This window comes from Zeus faber (assembly GCF_960531495.2).
Source record: "Zeus faber genome assembly, chromosome: 1".
NCBI lineage: Eukaryota > Metazoa > Chordata > Actinopteri > Zeiformes > Zeidae > Zeus > Zeus faber.
The window spans coordinates 29,671,483-29,686,739 of NC_137193.1; the positions used below are offsets into that span (position 1 = coordinate 29,671,483).

Sequence of the window (15,257 nt, forward strand, 5' to 3'; positions counted from 1 at the left end):
AGCAGGGCCGGGATGCGAGGGTGGAGAAGCAGCAGCAGCAGCAGCAGCAGCAGACCCTTGGGGGCAAAGCCACCGGAGCCCCCACCGGGGTGCCGCCGCTTGCGCCGCCTCACCGGCAGCACTGCACCCAGGTCCGGACGCGGAGGCTGATGAAGGAGCTGCAGGAGATCCGCAGGCTGGGGGACAACTTCATCACGGTGGAGCTGGTGGAGGACAACCTGTTCGACTGGAACGTCAAACTGCACCAGGTGGACAAGGACTCGGCGCTGTGGCAGGACATGAAGGAGACGAGCACCGAGTTCATCCTGCTCAACGTCTCCTTCCCCGACAACTTCCCCTTCTCGCCGCCCTTCATGCGTGTGCTGACGCCGCGGCTGGAGAACGGCTACGTGCTGGACGGCGGGGCCATCTGCATGGAGCTGCTCACCCCGCGGGGCTGGTCCAGCGCCTACACCGTGGAGGCCGTCATGAGGCAGTTTGCCGCAAGCCTCGTAAAAGGACAGGTGAGGGCTTGGTTTTTCCCCCCTTTTATCCATATCGGTTCATCCCGGCCATCCCCGCAGAGCACGGGTTCATTTGTTTTGAAACGTGACATATTCCGATGAGACTACGGGCATTTGGGCGTCCGACGCGTACAGCGCGCAGATTGGTTGAGGGTTTTTAGTTGGTTTTTTTTTTCCCCCAAGATCTGGAGTATTATTCATCTATATGTCACACTGGAGGCGGCCATTTCACGAGATGTATCTCTCCTTTTATGTAGCTCCATCGGTCCCTTTTCCCCATTAAGAAAGAAAAACATTTGGAGGAGAGAAAAAAGACTGCCATGCCAGAATGACAAAGTGATGGAGGGAAAAAACCTGGCTGTGTTTTTTGGTTGTTGTTTTTTTTTAATCTTATTGGAAGCCCAGAATCATTATATGAATTGGGTACAGAAATAGATGGATAATGGCAGTCATCTGATAATCCTATTTTACACAGATACGTGAATAGACGTGTATATTATTATTTACGTATTTATGTTTAATTGTTTATTATGTATTAACCATATTGAAGGAACATGACCATTCTAAGTCTACGAGTTGGGTACAGATATAGACGCATAATGGTGGCTGACACTGACTAGATTATGTAATCCTGTCAAATCTGCCCCCCTCCTCCATTTTCACGGTGCACCGCAGCAGCAAAGTGCCCCGAGTACCATTTAGGAACATATCGCCGCGATAAAAAAAAATAGTCCCTTTTTGTATTTTATTTTTTATATAATTTTATATTATCATTATACATATATATTTTGCATTGCATTGCGTTATTACGGTGTTTGCCTCTCCGCATGCTCCAGCGTCTGCCCAGCGTGACGTCACTGTTATGACAACGTCATGCAGCAGACCTTACGTAAACTGTCACTGGGATCCCCTCCGGAGGACCCGAACGGTGACATAACTGGACCCCCCCCCCCCCCCCCACGTTGGTCCATTATTAATAAAATGTTAATGAGCTGGAGTCACGGAAGGATTCTGCCACATCAAATGTTTATTATAGACAGTGGAAATGATAGATTGTGGCTATTGATCATCATATCCCATTAGAAGCACAACCAGGCCTCCAATATTTTTATATTGTAAGGCCTATAATATATTTTTGGTCTGTTTCTTTGTTACGGAGAGGCGGTGGTGGTGGTGGTGGGGTACATGGAAACATGTGTATTGTACTACCCACTTCACCCCCCACACCCGCCCCGTCTCACATACAAGTGTGTGCCGTGTCAGCGTGCATGTGCGCATTCATCCTGATTTGCAGCTCAAGTAGATGAGTTGACGGCTCTGACTTATTCTGGTGCAGTGTCTTCCCCTCTCCAGTTTTGGAATGGAAACAATATTGATTTAATGTGTGTGTGTGTGTGTGTGTGTGTGTGTGTGTGTGTGTGTGTGTGTGTGTGTGTGTGTGTGTGTACCTTGGCACATGCATGTGTCCTCCTTTTCTGTCCAATAGAATAACATTAAATGGGAAGTGTACTGTATATGCTACATACCTCCGTCCGTTAGCCCACTAATGTGAGGAAACTCAAACAGGCAGGAACACAAGACTCGAGCGTGCGTGCGCTCTCTCTCCGCACACGTGCGCGCACCAAAACACACAAGCCCCCGCGCACATCCAGATTAGAATTGATCTGGAACTGCCTGCACTCCCCATGTCTGTATTATCAGACATTGTGAAAGTATTAAAGGCTTGACCGTGAAATGAAATAAGGAGACAATCCCGTCCTTGAGACATGTGTTTTCCACCCCGGACACCATCTCAAATGAAACAGCTTCATGAAAATACGTAGAGTATTGATTGAAACCAACGGCGATCTCCATAGTTCACTAATAACTTACCGCTGTGTGCACAAATGTCTGCAGATGTTTGTCCACACACGCCATCGTTCAAAGATCAGACCTTGGAGCCGCCCGGGGTCTATCTCATAAGATAACGAAAGTGATGATGTTTGACGATCTCGATAATGACAATGGTGTTTATCCTCACCCAGCGGTTCATGTTCGCATTATGCAATCTCCAAGCCCAGAGCGACTTTCCCAGCATGCAGCGAGGCACGCCATGCCAATTGACTGATATCCACTCGCACAATTACCCAGCAGCCACTTTAGACAAGTGTGTTTTCCCCACCCTGCAGCCCACACACACTCTTAGTTTGGTACGTTTTTTCCACTCTTTCAATCCCTCTGTGCCTCCCTTTCACACGTTCTCTTCTCCTTATATGCACATGCAGAAGCAAGCTTTTGTCTTTGGGTCCACTCTGTGTTTATGAATCTACTCCTCCACACACACACACACACACACACACACACACACACACACACACACACAGACACACACACACACACACACACTAGTGGGATTACAAGGACTGGGCGATAATGTAGAAATCATACATATGCATATTTGTTTATGAATTCAGATTCCCATGTTGAAAATCCATCACACTGAAATCCATGATAATGTCAAGTACATAGATTCCGATCCCTCTACCAGATTTCATATAGCAAGAAATTGTAGGTCAAACCTGTAGATGTATTTAAACTGAAAATTGTAATTACATCCTGTGAGGAATGACCAGCCCCTATGTGCATCTGCAGCAGTTAGGCTTTAATCGAACAGCGATGTCCATCTCCCCTGCCATCCATCACCATGGCGATATTTAACGATGCACCATCACCATGGCAATCCGCAGCACCAGGTGGCGGCAGCCATTTTGAGGCATCGTCAGCCACCGTATGCTGGGACGTGGAGATATGCATGGTTAACGAGGAATCTCCCGATGACGCTTACCTACCCCTTTACCGTGTCAGGATGCAGTTTAAAGATGGTGGCTGGGAAAGCTCCTGTGTGTGTGTGTGTGTGTGTGTGTGTGTGTGTGGTGTGTGTGTGTGTGTGTGTGTGTGTGTTTGGGGTGTGTGTGTGTGTGTGTGTGTGTGTTTGTGCGTGTGTGTGTGTGTGTGTGCGCATGTGTGTGTGTGTGTGCGTGCGTGCGTGCGTGTGCGCTAATGGGGGGGGTCCTGCACTGCACCTGCAATCTGTCCAAAAAAGATGGCAAACAAATGTCAAAAGTAGACTCGAGGGAAAATAATGCAAACTGTGTTGTTATGGGAGAGAGACAGAAAGTGAATGAGAGAAAGAGAGAGAGAGAGGGGGAGTGTGTGGCCATGCACCGAATCGAGGACAGGACACACAAACCCCCCCCCCCTCAACCCCATCAAACATTGTCTGTGTGTGTGTGTGTGTGTGTGTGTGCATGTGTGCATGTGTGCGTGCGTGTGTTTGTTCTCCACCGCATTCCCAAACTGAAAATGCTCAAGCGGCACACTAGATTTTTGGGACACCACGATCCTCGGGTGAACAAGAGATGTTTCAAATCAAATTTCTGTGAGTCCCCTTAGCACACTGACAAACATGTTTTTTTTTTTATATTTCATGTAATATTGTTTACTATGTGGTGTACTGGCTTAAGGTTTAGGGTTAGGGCTAATATCAAATTAAGAAGCATAAGATCTTAGGGGGAGAGTTTAATACGTGTTTGCATGGCATGTATCAAAGATTCCCTTCGCATTCAAAGTCCACTGTCAGACAGTCCCAAAAACAGGCCGTATGCCTCCCTTTTGTAATGCAAAACAAGCCTTTTTCCCTATTTTCCTTACAGAGTGTCTCCTCCTACACATAACAAAAAAAGAAATAAAAACTTGAATATTCTCCTGCTGTTGCCAGTGCTGCTCCATCAGTTCCCCCTCGACATTCTGGAATTTACATCAGATAAATTGACGATTTGGCAATTTGATGGTCGCATGGTCGTTTGCCTGAAACGTGCTTCATGGGAGAGTGGAAAATAATGATGATGATAATAATAATAATAATAATAATAATAATAATAATAATAATAATAATAATTATAATAATGTACTATATGAATATGCTGTGACCCTGTCAATGTTGTCATCCTCTGAATGGTGAAAGGTAGGGATTAACCAACCAAAAACCAAGAGTGACTCCTCTCTACTCTGATTGATTTGTCACAGCTGCGGGTCCACGTCTTTTCTTTTCTTTTCTTTTCTTTTCTTTTCTTTTCTTTTCTTTTCATTCCCTTTTTTTTTTTTTCAGAGGAAGACGTTTGTTTGTCTTTCGTTCCGCTCCGTTCGCCTGCCCACATCAGCGTCCTCGAGGGGAGACTTGGAACGGCGGCCAAAATCCGAATAAAGCAGATTTCTCATCACAGGAGACACGCCCACACACCTCTCCCTCACGCCGTGTGTTTCCTTTGTTTCCCGTGGCCGTTGCGCGATTGCGTGATGCCATCGGGACCAACTCCAATTCTAGCCTTCTAGGACCAAGGGCTTAGTCTAGGGGGATGGCAGGAGCGTGTATCCAGTGTGTATTTATTTGGATCTTGAAGGAACCTGGAGCACCCAGAGACCGACCAGGGTTAGAGAGGGTTGGCAAAAAATAAAAATAGCCTCACTTGGTCATGGCAGTGCCTCAGAAGATATTTGTTCTTTGTCGTGCCAACGTCTTTTGGGGTCTGGCGTATGTGACGTCACGGTGACAGTGGAGGGAACGTCTCCACTTCCGATGGAGCGTAAACGTCCTAAATAGGCTTTCTCTGCCGTCCGCGGCTGAAAGAACGAGTGCCGCCTGCCTCCCTGCGGTCACGTCGTCACCAGTATACCAACCTGCGGGCGTCTGTCTGTATCTAACCTGGGTACTTTGTCGTCAGTCTCAGCGTTAATAACGCCCCCCCCCCCCCCCCCCTCTCTCTCTTTCTGCAGGGCCGCATCTGCAGGAAAGCGGGGAAGTCCAAAAAGGCCTTCAGCCGCAAGGAGGCGGAGGCCACCTTCAAGTCCCTCGTCAAAACCCACGAGAAGTACGGCTGGGTGTCCCCGCCCGTGTCGGACGGCTGAGGTCCCGCCCCCCACCCCCCCCGTCCCACTGCAGCCCGGCTCTGGCTCCGACCCCCCCCCCAACCATCACCCCCAACCCTGAACACCCCCCACCCCGACATGCAGAAAACACACCACGCCAACTCAAAACTCTCAAACCTCTCAACTTGGCTTTTTACATTTTTGCTCTTCGGTTTCGGTCGTTGGTTTGGTTGGAGCGTGGACACCGGTCGCCCCCGCCCCCCCCCATCCCCGCTCATCTTTCCCTCCCTCCATCCATCCCTCCCGGATGGAGTCGGGTGAGCAGAGCGAGAGAGGAGCGTCGCCGAGAGCTGCGGAGATGGAGCTGTGTGTGTGTGTGTGTGTGTGTGTGTTGTTTTTCGATGGTAAACTGTGTGACTCATTCGCCGGGACCAGCCGCTGGGGGACCATCATCGGGCCTTTTTTTTTTTTTTTCTGTTTTGAACCTAAGCGCCGAGAAACAAACAAAGGGGACTGCAGGGGCCTCGCCGCCTCTACCGCTGGACTCTCTCACCCCCGTACGCCACCCCACACACACACACACACACACACACACACATCGCACCGAGCCGGCGTCACTATCCATCCGCCCATCTGGTCATTTGCATAGAAACGGAGCCGTTAATGTTTAATAATTGGGCGAGTGTGCTAGTGTTTATATTTTACTCACCCACCCCCCTCCCCTCCTCCTCCATCTTCCTCTTTTTCAACTGGGCTGTGGTTCACAGTTCAATGCAACATGAAGATTGTAATTTATGTGGAGCTGTGCTCTCTCTCTCTCTCTTTCTCTCTCTCTCTTTCCCTCTCGCTCCCTCTCATGGCTAAATTTAGAGCTCAGTGTTGCGTAGTCCGCTATTGTTTTCTAATGAAGAAACGAAAAAAAAAATTCACATGTTGCTTTATGCAGAGACTATGTATGATAAATAGAATGAAGGTCAATCAACCTCCTTTCCTACTCTCTCATTCTCTCTCTCTCTCTCTATTATTGTGTGTGTAGGAGAAGAAGAAGACTTGTAATTCCCATGATTTGTATACCAGATGGTACAGTTGATAGCCAGGCTTCAGCATGAGCGGGTGTGTGTGTGTGTGTGTGTGTGTCTGTGCATATGTGAATGTGAATGTGCAGATTTATGTAAAATATGGAGTGTGTGTGAGACAGCGAAAGAGATAACCCTTTAACCATAAAAAAAAAAAAAAAACAATGATTTACTGTGAATGACTACTGATGCCTAAAGGGGGGGCTTGTTGTTTTTGTTGTTGTTGTTGTTGTTGTTATGAGATAACACTTGCGTTAGGCGCAAGCTTGTCACGTTTGTCACCTGCTACGGGACATTTAGGGATGCTCTCCTCCGTGCCCACATATCAACACGTACGCAGGTGGAGAGGCGCTTTGAAGGACGCTCTCCGTGATTGACGTCTGCCTGGTGGACGAGAATGGCAGATAGGGAGCGCGGTAAAAACACACACACACACACACACACACACACACACACACACACACACACACACACACACCCACACACACACACACACACTAGGCAAAAGGGATTTGCGAAGGCCTTGATTTCCTTCTTGAAATGCCAACCAGAATGCAAAGCAGGCTCAAGATAGACGGTGTTTGCCGCTGTGATTGCAACACGAAAGACGAGCTACACACCATCCTCAGAAAGAAACGCCCTCATTGCAGGGATCAGCTTCACAGCAACATGAATCGATTCCGGCGCGTAGCCGCACCTGCCTCGACGTGGGTGTCTGTGTGTGTGTGTGTGTGTGTGTGTGTGTGTGTGTGTGTGTGTGTGTGTGTGTGTGTGTGTGTGGCTGTGCGTCCGTTGTGTATGTGGTGTCAAATGTCAGGGACGAAAGCTGCTAATTGGCCTGACATTTCTGCAGAGCGCCATTAGAGGAGTGGAGGGAGGGAGTGAGGGAGGAAGAGGAGGAGGAGGAGGGTGAGATGAACGGACGGCTGTCAAATCACCTGCCCCGTTGGTGATATTTGTGGCTCTCCCGTGCGGTGGAGGGGTTGCATTTCTGGGGGGGTCGGGAACCCTCCGATTCACAACCCTGCTTCGGTTGTGACAACAACAACAACAACAACAACAACAACAACAACCAAACACCATCTGGTACTGTATGTGATCATGTGAGAAGTCAACGCGTGTTTGATTTTTAGTTTGTTTTTTTCCGGTTCGGCTAGTCATTTCAAGGGCGATTGTAGAGTGTTCTCTTGGCCTGTGGGCGGGAGACGACTTTTTAAAAATGAATTATTATTATATGACAAAATATCTCCAAACTGAGTGTTTGCTGGTTTCCAGAGAATCATTTTGTGATATAGTTTTAGATTGGTAGTTTACAGACACTAACCGGGTGAACTGATTATGTTGTAATATATTTGCATGTGAAATGTGATTGGTAGTTAGCTATATCTTCTTTTTTTTTTTCATGAAAAGCAAGAAAAAATACCAGGGGGGCGGGGGGTAGTGGGCGGGGGGAAACAAACAGAAAAACGCTTCTCTTCTCTTGTTCTTTGAGTTGTTCTCTATGTACTTTTTCTTTCTCTCTATGCGTCCTAAAAGAAAAGAAATGTCACATTGTGTTTAATGAATGTTTTGTGTTTTAATTTATTTGTGGTTTGCCAAAATCAAGATTTCCGAAGCATGTCGCAGGTATTGTCACAGAAAAATGATAAAGAAGAAGCGGAAGAAGAAGAAGAAGAAGAAGACAAAAAAAAAGAAGAATGATGGCCTATGTATTTGTGCGATGGAGGGGGGGCGGAGGTGTGTTTGGATGTTTTTGGGAAGGAAAGCATTTCTGGGACCGAAAAGACAGAACACCTCCAGAGGCCGGAGGGTGTTCCCCCCCCCCCCCCTCCGGAGCGTTCCATCACGGGGGAGACGAGGGCAGCTCTCCTCCAGCTCCCGACAACACTCCCAAGTCCAGCACTCTCCCCTCCCCCTACTGGTGGTCTCGGTCTAGACGGGGATTTGACAGTGATTCGATCCGGCCGAAGATGCGAGATCTGGAATCTGGAGTTAACCCACACCGCCCCCCTTCCCCCACCGCCGCCACCACGCCCCCCCTCCCCCTCCTCCTCCTCCCCCCACCGTCCCACTTTCCCCACAGATCTGCGGTGGGTCAGTGAAAACCCCGTGCAGTCGTTCTCGAAAATCACGGAGAATCCGACCTGTGATCAGCTCAATCCGCGGGCGACTTCATTCCTAACTCCCAACTCAACGGTTTGGTCCAGACCAAGGTCACAAGGTTCAAAAGGTGAAAGGTCGTTGCAAGACCAAACAGGAATGTGCAATAAAAGTTACAGCTGATTCAAACCTCTGCTGTTTGGACTTTGTGGTTTGTTTGTTTTTTTTGTTTTTTGGTTTTTTTTTCCCATTAGCTCTGCGGGTGAATATCACAATGCATGTTATGTAATCGCATTCGGCCAAACGCACCAAAACTGTTGATTGATGGCATAACGCGTAACTCTCTATAAAGAGCTCAGTCGCTGTAAATAATGGTTCCAACTATGCACCACTATGCCGTTAACCGCTAAAAACTTCAGAAAAATGTAGAACTGTGCTTATTATTATACCCTACTTATAGTGATGCAAGACTCGTGAACAATTTTTAAATGACTTGGGTCGGGAGCCACTCCGGGACGAGTGGGTGAGTGAGCGAATCTTCAATTTCACAAACTGAAAATAATTACTGCCTGAATTGAGGGCCAAAGGCAAATGAGGCCAAGGCGTTTGGCACAATTTATGGTTGAATGTGACTGATTTACTCGTCTCATTCCGCCAACATAACGTTCTGGTGAGAACTCCATTCACACCTTCGAGCCGAACCGACTCTTCTGACGCTGGTCACACCGGAAGTCCTCCCTCGCCCACGGTGCGTTACGCCAACTGGACCAAATGAACCAAGAAAATCAAACAGCTATTTTTACTGAGTGACACGCCAAGAACCCAATCTATGAAGAGAGTTGGAGCTTCCGTCACGACGTACTGTATGGTTGTCATCTTCAGGGTGAAACTTGTTCTGATGAACACAGAGCTGCTATGCTGACCTGAACCGATGAATTTGATGAAATTAGTGCAGCCTTGCAATTTTGATCTTGCAACACAATCATTATCTGAGGTAGTTAAGGTAGTTTAGGTGGTTTTAACATGTATTTTTCATCGCGATTTTTGAGTTTAAGTGAGTGCACGTGACCAAACAGGCCTCTCCAGGCTGTTTTAAAGCTGCAGATGCGTTGTTACGTGATGGATTCAGTCATAACTCCCCGTACGCTCTTCGCCTCAAAATGACAATTTCATACATTTGTCCTTCGTCCTCCTCATGGTCACACGCTTTGTGTCCTTGTGGCCTTATCGCCTCTTCGCTGGGGCGCCTTCATTATTTATAAGTCTCTCAGTTGGGACATGGAGTTCTTCTTGGAGACGGAGAGAGATAAAGGTTTGGTGGGCAAGGTTGTACATGGGCACAGGCTGGTTCTGTCTCTCACTCTCAGTGGATATGAAGGTCGTCTCTGAGCGTGATCGCCACTTAACACATTGAAGGACGTGGGGGAGGGGTACAAATTGAATACATGCTCTGCTATGCAACGGGATTCTCAAATATCCGACATGCATCAACCCACCACGATCAGCGGGAAAAAAAGCCTTTGTTTTTTATCTTAGTTCATCCAAGATCCACATCATCTGTCCTTGACCGCCGAGAGAAATGGAAGAGAAAATCTGAGAAAGAATGTGTCTCATTGTTCCCCTTCAGACATACATGTCTTACATACCTACACGGTGGTATGTAAGCACGAAAACCACCTGAATCTGAAAGGAGCTGGTATTTGAGGGGACTTGTAAAACCTCTAACCTCTAGCAAGTAACTCTAAAATGTAATTTGTGTTGCCAGGTGAAATGAAATGACATTTAAAAAGATCTTTGTCTACCATGGCCCGTGGCTTACATTCCGTTTTTCACATTCCTCGCTGGCTCTGGAGAGCGGTGAAGGATAGGTCTGAAGTGGAAGTTTCAGTGGCATTCAGGAGAACTCTCTGTAATACTGACTGACTAAAAGTACTCAATGGTTCCAGCCCCTGACTCTGAAATGACAAGCATGAAGCAGTGTTTAACGTGAGGTTAGAAGCCTTAAACCCAATGCGTGTCCTTGTTGTATTCAATAGGCAATCTGCAGTTAATGCTTGGTCAAACGTATTAAACATGGGTATTTTCATGGTTCATGGTTATAATATCTAGAATGTACCATATTTTTTCAATTTCTTAAAAGACTTACTCATGAAGGTGGAGCTTTGTTTCTTGCCGCTTGCCAACGGGGCATTCTTACTATAGACCAATCAAAAGGTTAAAGTTGAAACGGTCAGATGAAAATATTTGAACATTGGCCGTCCAAAGGAAACGCCTCCTCTATGAATCTGGACTGGACACACTCATCTAAGGTCAGGTGTCTGTTGATTGTGGGAAATGACATGCATCCAGTTTAAAACATGTTTGTCACCCGTTATAGCGTTAGGCTGGGCATAGCTTGTTAAAAAACGAATGCACCTACAGTATAATAACACACACACACACACACACACACACCTTTGCATACATTTTTTTTCCTCCACAAGGCTGCACATCACTATTAATTGATCCCAGAGCACTCGGGTTTCTGTCTAGCTGACATTTCAGCTCTATTCATTAGGGAGGGGATATAGAGCAGTGCATGGTTGAGAGAGAGAGAGAGAGAGAGAGAGAGAGAGAGAGAGAGAGAGAGAGAGAGAGAGAGAGAGACTGATGACAGCATGCTGAATACCCTGTGGACAACAGGCTGAGCAAATGAGTTTAATTTCCTGATTAGTCAACACAGTGAACATCCAAGAAGAAGTGCGTGTGTGTGTGTGTGTGTGTGTGTGTGTGTGTGTGTGTGTGTGTGTGTGTGTGTCTGTGTGTGTGTGTGTGTGTGTGTGTGTGTGTGGGTGTGTGTGGGTGTGTGTTTTCGCACGCTGTGTTCCTAAAGATTGGACTGGCAGAAAAACTGACAAAAACATTCATTCTTCAATCGAAAGGCAAAAGAGATGCGATTCCCCGAAGGTTACCTTGACACGGACGCATCCGAGACAGCCTTGGCAAGTAAAAAAGGAAAAGGACAAGGGAACCCAGAAGGGAGGGAAAATAAGTCTATGTACTGCGGAAGGTGACCTTGAACCCGTTTCTGCCTCCATTCAAGTCCTCTCGCTCCCAACAGCGACAGCGACTGCGGCGGAGCTGTCAAGCACACAATCTGGGATGGTAATAAGCAGCACCACAGCTCAACAAACAATGTGTTTCTTGTGGTTCACCTTGATGACACATCCTCAGAAAGAGCATTTATTCGGGTTTAGGACTTTCTGTCAGGAGTGGATGTGGGTATGATCCCCATCGCCATGAGGCTGCTCACTGATTTCAGTACAAAGTAGCCCACTGTTTTCAATCAATTAGCTTTTGAAAGCCTGCACAGGTGTATTTCCTTAATTTCACAGGAGCTAGGCTAGCTGATCCCCTCTGCAGCCATGCATTGCGCCAACACAGTTAGCATGCAGCCGGTCGCCATCTCGGTTCTGGAGGCACAGGAAGCAAACTGGTGTTGACCTTCTCATCTGAATCTGGGAATCTGGGACAAAGAACAAATTTACCCCAAAACCGGAGTGTCCATTCAAAGGAGGATAAGTAAGGAGATGGACGGGGACAAAAATATATATATAAATAAACGCAATAAACAGAACAACGATGGGGTCAGGCAGCAGTCTCCTCCTCCACTCCTCCCTCTCCCTCGAAAATTGCGTTAGCTTTATTAGATGAGATGCAATTTGCGACTCTCCCCATTTCCGTCCTCGCAGAGGCACAGGCAGGCAGCTGGTGAGATTTCCCAGAATGCCTCTGTATATTAGGTCAGCCATGTCAAGTGCAGGGCCAAGGATATATACTGTACATAGACACATGCACGCAAAAACGCTGCCAAAAACCTTGCCCAGCGGCACGGCGGAGGCCTTGCCGTCCCGTGAATACCAGAAGCTGTTTTTCCACTCTGTTCCACTCACACTGACAGAACGGCTGTAAAAGGGTCAGAGGAGGAAAAAGCCCAGTGGCCCCAGAGGCCTCTGGGAAGTGGCCATTAAAAATAGCCTTTGTTGAATTATTGATCTGTCCCATCTCTGGCCCACAACGCAAGTCAATGCTGGATAGATATCCATGTATGACCCGCTGCCTTTTTTTAAATCAGGGGAAATTGTCGCGCCGCCTGATGCCTTGTACGGATGATCAATGGGTCATGGGTTATACAGTATATTACCGGTTGATCATAGGGTTCCACGCAGGGAATCGACCAGTAGGCCAAGAACCGCTGTCGTGAACGCTGTGCCGTCGGAGATTGCACCATCCTCCAAGAAGAAAAGCCTCAGATTCTCGCAAGGACGAAGGAGGTGGGAATCTACCGAGCACCCTTTTACAAAGAAGGTTCAACGATGCTGGGATCAAGGGACTTGAAGAGGCCTCGGCAGGCGGTTAGTTCATACAGTCGAGGCCAAAGATATTGGCACGCAGAAAAAAAACTCACAAATTCTTATTAACGTGGGTTGAAATTGACAAAAGTGTTTGATCTCCACAACTCTTTTCCCTGTGAGTGAAATAGAACTTTATTTTTGATTCAGAACTCAACATATCCTTTCAAATCATAAAATTAACAGAAATGGGCGTTCATTGTGGACGCCCCTAGATTTAATATATGGCGGCACCGCCTTTGGAGAAACTATCTGCCGTCGAGCACTTCCTGTAGACTTGGGTGAGACACCTCTGCACTGGCAGTGCAGCGCACTCTTCTTTTGCAAACTGCTCTGATGTGGAGGCTGCCTTCTTCCATCTGCCGTGCGCAGATCTCTCCGCAGGCGTTGAATGGGATTTCGATCTGGACTCACTTCTGGCCACTTTAAAACGGTCCAGTGTTTTGTATTTGAGCTACTCCTGAGTGCTTTTTTTGATGTGTGTTTTGGGTCAGTGTCCTGCTGGAGGACCCGTGACCCTTCGACGGGGGACGCAGCTTTGTGACACCGGGTGGAACATCGTCTGACCTCCTCGCACAATTCTCAGCTTGTTGTTTTCTTTTCTCCGTGCTCGGCGTGGTACACACAGCGACACAGGACACAAAACAAGTACTGTGCTCCATCTCAAGCGCTCGAATGACTGATTATTAGATCGCAGGCACCGAGTGACTGATCACAGGTGAGTTCAAGGTGAATCACCTGCTCGAAATCCAATTATGTCTTGAACTTCTAAAAAGGTGTAAATAATATTGTCTCTGGACATTTTTGAATAATCTTGGATTCAATGTTTTTTTTTTCTATTTTTTGTTTTGTTTTGTTTTGTTTCCTCTGCAAACCAAAGAATTACATTATGTGGATACCGAAATATGTTTTAATTCCACAATTTTCTCGAAGCAATGGTATATAATTCAAAAAAAAAAATGCAACGGCGTCAATATTTTCGGCTAGGACTGCATAATAATGCATATCCATTATTTCTAATGATGAATAAAGGATATGCATTGGTCATTCCATTGTTGCAGGTACGCGAATGGAGACCACCAGAGAGTTCAAGAGGACTACACAAGATTATTATTCTATGGCCTCCATACATTATGCACCCACGCACCAATCTACTGCCGCATCGCCTTGGAAACGTGCTGTTCAATTATGGATTTGTTTTCCCTCTTGATACTTGGATGTATGGGGCGAGGACGGATGGATGTGTGTGTGTGTGTGCGCGTTCGTGCTCCTGTTCTCTCTATCCATCCATTTTGCGCGTCTGCCTGCGCGCCGCACGGCCGTGCAGCCAGGACAATCAAAAATTGATGTGGCTTGGACGGCCTCATCTGAAGGGCTTCCTCTGCTCTGTCTCCGCGGTGTTGAAGAATGATCGGCGGTTATTCGGGGGCTGCACGAGGTAGTGGCTGATATTTTCTAAGTTATGAAAAGGATGGGTAAGTACGAGCATCTAAAATTAGAACACGGCACAGAATCAACGCTTGTGGGTGGATTTCTCTCACTCTCCCTCTCCCTCGCCCTCTATCTGTGTGTGTGTGTGTGTGTGTGTGTGTGTGTGTGTGTGTGTGTGTGTGTGTGTGTGTGTGTGTGTGTGTCAAACACAAACAGATCCTCTCCCCATCTCTCTTTTCTTAAATTGCGTTGTGGTGTTGTGTAAGCCGTGGCACGGTGCAGGGAGGAAAAGCCAGCTCGCCTAAGACCCCCTCCCCCCCAGAAGCTTCTCTGCCGCTCTCAGCAGACTGGGGTTCACTATAAATATTTTATATGGCACGGTGCATGTGGGAAAAAAAGTATTTTTAGACGCATTCGACTCTGCGGGCGCACGCACGTGTTGCCGTGTGTGTGTGTGTGTGTGTGTGTGTGTGTGTGTGTGTGTGTGTGTGTGTGTGTGTGTGTGTGTGTGTGTGCGTGCACCTGCTTCCACTTTTAATGAATCCGTCCGTTAATCCAAATTTGAAACGCGCTGACAGCGGCGCGGACAGGGACTCAGGGAGCGATAGCGGCCTGGCTCAGCTCAGTCAGGCGGGAGGAGGGACGTATGAACCGGACAATAAAAACATTTTTTTTTTTTTTGCCTCATAATTTTCTGAATTATCCGCGCTGTTTGGGAAACGTGCACCGCTGCACACGTGTGCGCACGTGTTAGCGTGCGCTGAAGGAGTTGCATAGTTGCATTACAGCCTAATCTGGATTTCCTTTTTGTTTCCACTGATCGGCCTTTCGATTGATTTTTGTAAGAATAC

The 15,257-nt window shown here is 47.3% G+C and overlaps 1 protein-coding gene across 1 annotated transcript; it reads left to right on the forward strand.

The window, feature by feature from the left end:
• On the forward strand, window positions 1-6,107 carry ube2ql1 (ubiquitin conjugating enzyme E2 QL1). Its single transcript, XM_080012400.1, has 2 exons — window positions 1-503; window positions 5,316-6,107. The coding sequence occupies exons 1-2, from the start codon at window positions 150-152 to the stop codon at window positions 5,445-5,447; spliced, it is 486 nt and encodes a 161-aa protein (XP_079868526.1). The 5' UTR covers window positions 1-149; the 3' UTR covers window positions 5,448-6,107.
• Window positions 6,108-15,257: the final 9,150 nt, after the last annotated feature.

Coding starts and splice junctions, on each gene's coding strand:
- ube2ql1 (XM_080012400.1), top strand. CDS start 150: ATGAAGGAGCTGCAGGAGATCCGCAGGCTGGGGGACAACTTCATCACG. Junction 504..5,315: donor CAAGCCTCGTAAAAGGACAG/GTGAGGGCTTGG, acceptor CTCTTTCTGCAG/GGCCGCATCTGCAGGAAAGC.